Source organism: Lactuca virosa, chromosome 7 (assembly GCF_052849685.1).
Source record: "Lactuca virosa cultivar CGN04683 chromosome 7, Lactuca_virosa_CGN04683_v6, whole genome shotgun sequence".
Taxonomy (NCBI): domain Eukaryota; kingdom Viridiplantae; phylum Streptophyta; class Magnoliopsida; order Asterales; family Asteraceae; genus Lactuca; species Lactuca virosa.
Genome location: NC_136432.1, coordinates 152480358 through 152487920, shown reverse-complemented (window position 1 = coordinate 152487920; position 7563 = coordinate 152480358). Strand labels below are relative to the sequence as shown.

Here is a 7563-nt window from a genome sequence, read left to right as displayed (position 1 = left end):
TCACATTAAGACAAGGTTTTTTGTCATTTCAAAGGTGTTTGGTGGTATGATTTTAAAGTGTTTTTGAAACTTGAAAACAAACATAATAAAAAAATAAAAATATATATAATTACTAAACGATTTGTAGTCTAGTATCATGAGTAGTTTGAAAAATACCTCTCCTTCAAACGAAAAATATAGATTGAAAAGTAAAGTAGAGAGTTGTAAATTAGCTTGTTCTAGAAAAACGGATATCAGTTTTATTACAAACAGAAAGTAAAAAGTAATATTTTTTATATTTTCTTATGAAATGACAATAGATTTGAAGCTTAGGGGGTTTCTGGTAATAAATAGAAAAGGAAAGAACAAGAAACAATGTTTGACAATTAAAGATATAAACAAGGTTTAGACCAAAAGCTCTTCAACCGATTTTTGCATCTGCAATCCACCGGTAATGGCGCCCCCTTCTTCTCCATCCACGTTCACCTGCAAAAACCTCTTCGCAATAACCCTAATCATCGTCTTCCTCCTTTCTTGTTGTACCCACAGTCCACGAGTACAAGCCCTTAAAGCACCAATCAGACCACAAGACATACTCCCACTTTTACCCCGCCAAGTTTCATGGCCTATTCTCAACACTTTCCGAGGCGCCGCCGATCTTCTGCCGAGCTTCGTCGGAGCAGCGGCTATTGCAAATAATTCGTTGTTGCATTGGAAAGGGTCTTGCTTTTATGAGAACACTGCGTGGTTAGAGCTTCATAACAAAAGTGGTAGTGAATTTGGTGGAGGCACTCTTCATATCAAGGTCTATTGCCTTTTCATCCTCTATGAATTGTTGTTCACTTTTGATTTGGATAATTCGTGATTGGCATGTACGTTATTCGTTTCTTAATCTTGTAACAATTTAGCGGTTTCTTCTTTTTCAAATTTCTTTGAGGGAGAATATATTCATTTAATTTGATCTTTCGAGGTAAAACTAAGTTCTATGTCGAGGGTTTTCTCTAAAGCTCTATGCTAATAGATATTGGAAAGCTGTTGAGTTTATTTGGTTCAAATTAAAGTTTTAGGAGGTGTTTAGGTGTGATTTCTGATTATTTAAACCCTAAATAATGACCACAGTCATAATTATAACCAGTTTTTGACAATTTTAGATCTCCAAAGTCCAAACACCCCTTTATACGTGTTATTTGAAATTTGAGAAGTGATTATATGGATAAGCATGTGGTGCTATCAATTGTTTTGTTTCTCATCAATTTGGTGACTAAAGATCAAGACTTTTGAAAAATTTGTGTGGCAAGGAAAAATATCCTTTATTGGAAGTTAGTGGATTATGAATGTGATGAAAAAGTTTCTGCTTCTAATATTTTAGGTAAAGTGATTATGATGATGATTTCTTCATTAATTAAGATCAAAAGATAATCAAATTTAGAATAAAAGGTAAGAAGTTGCCTGGAAGAAAATGATTATTGAGATGAATTTAAAGTTACTTACCCTAGCTTTAATCAACTGATTATCATGTTCTTAGTTTCAAATTAAGATGTTGTTTCTTTTTGACTTAATGTTCTAAAAACAACTTAATTGATAACGTCAAGAAAAAGGAGACTTTCTTAATCAAGTCCTAACTTTTTACAGATTTTCCCTAAACCCTATACCCTAAATGGCGTTGCTTTTGATTTCGGATTATGTTTATCCCGTGTTTTGAATTGATGTTACTTTCTTCATTTCTTTAGGTAAGCAAGGCACACAGTTGGACATGTATGGATATTTACGTCTTTGCCACTCCATATCGTGTGACATGGGACTACTATTTTATATCCCGTGAGCATACCCTTGAGTTTGATGAGTGGGGAGGGAAAGCCGAGTATGAATATGTAAGTTAATAAATTTGATTACTATTGATGATTGGCAAAATACAGAAAAAAACCACTTGTACTTTCTCCATTTTATCAATTTAGCCACTTAACTACTATTTGTAATGATTAAACAATTATATTGTTCAAAAAAACCATTTTCCCAAACATGGTTTTGATATATTGGCAAAGCACAATATTAAAAAAAAAAAACAATAGTCTAATGTCTAAACTCTAAATGTTAAAAATGGTGAAAGTACGTTGTCATTTTTTGTATTTCATTTATAGTAGTACACAAACTCATACCATTACCAATTACATCTCTTTATTTTCAAAAGGTAAAACGTAAAGGAGTTTCAATTTTCCTCATGGAAGCTGGGATGATAGGAACCCTAGAAGCATTATGGGAGGTTTTCCCCCTTTTCACAAACACCGGATGGGGGGAAACTTCAAATCTTGCTTTTCTCAAAAAACATATGGGAGCTAATTTTGAAGAAAGATCCGGGCCATTTGTAACAAATGTTACGGTTGATGATATACACTCGGGTGACTTTCTTGCAATATCAAAGATCCGCGGGCGATGGGGAGGGTTTGAGACCCTTGAAAAATGGGTATCTGGGGCGTATGCGGGTCATTCTGCTGTTTGCTTGAGGGACCCGGATGGGAATCTATGGGTTGGGGAATCTGGACATGAAGATGATGAGGTAAAATGTGCAATTTTGACCCATTTACCAAAAAGTGAGTCGATTTTGGGTTATGTTAATTTGGTAAAAATGAAACGAGTGAAAAGTTAAAACTCTGCAAAAAATGAAACACGTTGAAACTTGAAAGTTGCCCAACGTGTATTTAAATCTTACAACCTTCTAAATTGTTTTATTCAAGAAAAAAGATCTAAATTAAAGAAATAATCATTAAAATGACAAAATCACCTATTTGTAATTTGATTGTAGGGTCAAGATGTAATTGCTTTATTGCCATGGGACGAATGGTGGGAGTTTGAAGTGACAAAAGATGATTCTAATCCGCATATCGCATTGCTTCCTTTACATCCCGACCTTCGCTCAAAGTTTAATGAGACTGCAGCATGGGAGTATGCACAAAGCATGATAGGGTTGCCATATGGTTATCATAATTTAATATTTAGTTGGATTGACACCATCAGCGATAACTACCCACCACCGTTGGATGCTAATCTGGTACCAAATTACCTTAATGCCCGTTTAAGTATTACACATAACAAGATAAAACAAAACAGAACAGGTTGCACTGCATTTAGCTTGCAATGGACTCGGTCCCATCCCAGACCGGTCTCAATAAGACAAAGGTTGTACTTTTCTGTCAATAAGACAAAAGTTGTACTTTTTGTGCTGTCTAAAAAAAGTAGAACAAGGTGGGACATTGATAGACTCTTGTCCCATCAACATTAGTCTGGTGGGCCAATGCCAATGCATGTCAAATGCAGTATAATTTTTTGTCATTTTTGTCATGTCATGTTTAGTGGGTCATTCTTTATTTTTGAGTGCTTTAACTATTTTTTTTTTATCATGGTACAGGTCGCTTCAGTTATGACCGTGTGGAATCAACTGCAGCCTGCATATGCGGCTAATATGTGGAACGAAGCCTTGAATAAGCGGCTTGGTACTAAGGTGGGCTGGTGATGAGAAGGGCATTCATGTCTTTTACACACGAGAGATTAAGAGAGAGAGAGTCCATGTCCCACCTTGTTTCACCTTTTTGGGTTGGATAAAAAATTGCAACTTTTGTCTCATTGACATCAGTCTCAACCCTAGCATGAAAAGTCATGTCATAACAAATGAGGCCTACATTATGTTACTTGGAGTTTTCGTTCTATCATTTTAAATTTGTGTATTTTGATGTTGGTTTATTCCTTTTTCCACAGGGTCTTGATCTTCCGGATATTTTAGTCGAAGTTGAAAAGCGTGGTTCATCTTTTGCTGAATTATTGACTATTCCTGAACAAGATGACTGGGTATATGCTGATGGAAAGTCAACTTCTTGTGTTGCTTTTGTCCTTGAAATGTATAAGGAAGCCGGACTTTTTGGGAATCTTGCAAGCGAAATCCAAGTTACAGAGTTCACAGTGAGTCGTTTAATATCAGAGCATGATTTATACATGTAAATAAATTAAATTGCCTGCCATCAACCAATCTCAATGCCTAAAAAAGGAAGACGTTGTAATGATGTTGGGAAAATGGTCTCAAAAATCACAAACAACCCGCCCAACAAAAAATAATGGAGAAATAAGAACACAAGAATGTATATGAATAAGTCATAAATTGAACAAAAACCATGAATGAACCTCAAAGAGAGAACAAATTTTACAATTACATAGACTAATCTCTCAAGCCAACCCCACACTCTCCAAAAATTTAACTTGCCCTTTCGACACTCTAAAACAAAAGAAAAGAAATGAATCAAATACTTTGTAGTATATTTTGATTGGGGCACTTTAGGGAACCAAAACACTAGGCCTTTTATATGCATGGAGTCCACTCCACCTTTTCGTGTTCCTTTTCCATCAATGGGTTCTTGCCTCTTTTATCCCTAAGAAGCATCTGGGGATGTATATATTTAACTTTTTTTGTTTATGCAGATAAAGGATGCGTACATGCTCAACTTTTTTGAAGACGATTTGAGTCGTTTGCCAAAGTGGTGTAACGAAGGGGACACAGTAGAGCTTCCATTTTGTCAAATCAAAGGCAAGTATCGAATGGAACTTCCCGGATACAATACTATGAATCCGTACCCTTATATGACCGAAAACTGCCCATCACTACCTCCGGACTATTTTAGGCCGGAATATTGCTAAAGCTACGAGTTTTTGTCTTCATTTGATGGTGTTGTCGTATAAAATGGTAGGATCCTAATTCGCTTATCCTTTTTAGGATCATGAAACATGGAGACATACATTAGACAAAAGTCATAACATGAACCACTTGTAGTTGTATATAATTTGATTATGTTAGACACGTGGAGTAGTAGATTGTTTATTGTAATTCTACTGCTCGAGTGTAATGAATTTTATGTGTAAAGATCCATCTTTTATACCTATAAAATTTGGAGGGCGTATCATCTCTTTATTGATGTACTTTGGTTGAGTGAAATCCTAAAAGTGAAGTTTCGGCTTCATTTTAGAACCAAACTGTATCAATAACATGTATTACCAATTGAAACATGATTGCATACTTGTGACAGTTATGTAAATTGGTCAAACAGTGAAACATTGTTGCATAAATAAGTAAACAAATAAGTGATTATAGAATGAAACATGGTTGTATTTCTCGTCTAAGAAACCACTTGTTGCATAAATTGAGAAAAAAGATTAAAGATAGGTGTATTTCCACCATTTTAAAGAAAAATAACAATTAGATGTTGATTGTTTCATGCCAGCAAATCAAGCAATAACAACACTAACAGGGAATAGCTTAGTATGTGAACCCAAAAGCACAACACAATTCTATTTTCAAGAAACATGATTACCATATTTGGTATACACAACACAACAATCATTTGGATTACATACACGTTAACACTACAGATCACACAATTTATAATCAAATTCTCATTCTGCCTTTGCTGAAAAATGGTTACCTCCAGTGACAATCTTGTACAGATAAAATGCTGTCATCACTCCACTGCAACAATATCCAAAACATACAGCAACTTCATTAGAAAACTATATACATGATGGAGACTAAAAGTAAATCTCATTTCACTTAATGGTTGTTTCTTTTTTCTTTTTACCCATCCCATATTTGTAACGTGGCTGAATGGGGTATACAGCATTTTGTTGTATAAATGTTGTATACATAAAGTTTGTTTTTCAATAAAAAACAGTCTGAACGAGACTAGATGATCATTTTATCCATACATTGCAAAAAAAACAAATTTAACAATATTCATTGGGAGGAAAAAAGAAGGCAAATGTAAAGCGTTAGTGTCTTGATACATTGAGACAGGTTTTTTTATTGGCTTAGCCATTAATTCATTCTGTTCAGATTAAGTCAAAAAAAGAAACAACCTTATATAGTGGTCCAGATTAAATGCTTAACACATTAAGTCAAAAAGAAACAACCCCTTAATCTCATAAGCTATATGAGTTTTTTTTGGGACTTAATATCATCCAAAACATGAGAAATTTATCAAATTATGTTACCTGATACCAGCAACAACACCAGCAGGCATTATCTTCCCAGTTTCAGTGTATCGCTGTCCCATAACCCATGTAAGAGCAGCAGCAATAACTGAGATATCAATTCACCAAACATGTTAACAAGCTATCTTTTACCAAACAAAAAGGTAATATTTCCGTCTGTGAAGTGATTTTTTCCACATCAGACATGGCATAAGTGATATTTGTGTTACCACAAACTCTTTTGGGAGTTTTAGAAACATATTTCGATAGTATTTCTTGGATCCATCAAATCAGGCATTTCATCGAACACTTTCCATGCGAATACATGTTAAAGAACGTGATACTTACCAGTTTCAAGTATCAACCCAAACCATGAGTTCTTCCGCTTGTGGAATGCATTGAGAGTGAGATACGAAGCGAGGAACAGCAATAGTCCAGTGCCCACACCACCAGCCAACGACGTCGTGCTCCCTTTTCTTGCAAACCCAATAATCCCACCGCAGAACACTATGATCCCGTAGGGGATTGTGAAGCAGAAATCATGCATTTTCAAGAGTGACAAGATTAGGGATTTAGGCGATGAAGATTAGGGTTTTCAGCGATCGCGATCGGAAGATCTTTAAAGGGTTTGATTTGAATAGATGGATTTGAGGAAGTCTCCCAAGAATCGATATCTAGAAGGTCAACGTTTCTGTTTTGCAGTGGTTGGCTTACCGCGGCAAAAAGACTATTTGGTCGAAATTATCCTTTTTTGTTTGCTCGTGATTTTTGGTCAAAATTATCCCAATGATTAAAATGTTAAAATTATCCTGGTAACTTCAGAATTGTTTTTATAAAAAAAAAATGGGTAAGATATATATTTAACAAATAATTATTTTTTACAAAATCATTATGAATTTTGTATTACCTACAAATTGATTTTTTGGATGGTCGTTATCATAAAAACCTTACACATATTCATTATATATAAAGTAGATTTCATATATATATTAATGTATTTTTTTGTAATATATTAGTTTTTTGATCTTCTTGGGTCTTATGAGATGTGAACATTTAAAAGAGATTTTGTAATTCGCAATTGTACACATTTCACAATTGATAGTCATTTAATATGAATAGTCAAGAAAAGATCAATTTATTAGATAGACTTATACCATTTTGGTTAGTTGTGTAATTATCCAAATAATATAGTAAACATATAATGTATTAGGGTTAATATCGTAAATTTGAGTAATGCAAGTGGGCAACCGACGTAGGGGTGGGATTGGTCCTCTTATTAAGGTAGAACCTTCTTTATTAGGTAAAGTAAGTAGCCACGCTATAAAGGTCAACTGAAATTTTCAGATTAGAGTGAATCACATAATTAGTCCCTTAACCATTCTCTTCCTTCCACTTTTGCACCTCAAAAGATTCATTTAGCTCCCTTAATTATCACATACTTGTTAAGATTTGGTATATCATTAAAGAAAGATTATTCTGTGTTAAGATATGTTTGGTTATTAGATAGATCAGAGCAGCAAAATACTTATATATTTCAAACTATATATCAAGCACTTCCATCATATGGATAAGCATTAC

At 34.4% G+C, this 7563-nt stretch overlaps 2 protein-coding genes across 2 annotated transcripts; one reads left to right on the top strand and one right to left on the bottom strand.

Moving 5' to 3' along the window:
- The first annotated feature begins 375 nt into the window (after positions 1 to 375).
- Positions 376 to 4934, top strand: LOC145124698 (uncharacterized). Its single transcript, XM_079060140.1, has 7 exons — positions 376 to 784; positions 1710 to 1850; positions 2168 to 2533; positions 2780 to 3025; positions 3383 to 3475; positions 3730 to 3930; positions 4444 to 4934. Exons 1-7 carry the CDS (start codon positions 434 to 436, stop codon positions 4657 to 4659), a joined length of 1614 nt encoding a protein of 537 aa, XP_078916266.1. The 5' UTR covers positions 376 to 433; the 3' UTR covers positions 4660 to 4934.
- Positions 4935 to 5283: 349 nt separating this feature from the next.
- LOC145123939 (Transmembrane proteins 14C) lies at positions 5284 to 6699 on the bottom strand. Its single transcript, XM_079059122.1, has 3 exons — positions 6334 to 6699; positions 6007 to 6094; positions 5284 to 5485 (listed from the first exon to the last, which is right to left on the bottom strand). The coding sequence occupies exons 1-3, from the start codon at positions 6530 to 6532 to the stop codon at positions 5413 to 5415; spliced, it is 360 nt and encodes a 119-aa protein (XP_078915248.1). The 5' UTR covers positions 6533 to 6699; the 3' UTR covers positions 5284 to 5412.
- Positions 6700 to 7563: the final 864 nt, after the last annotated feature.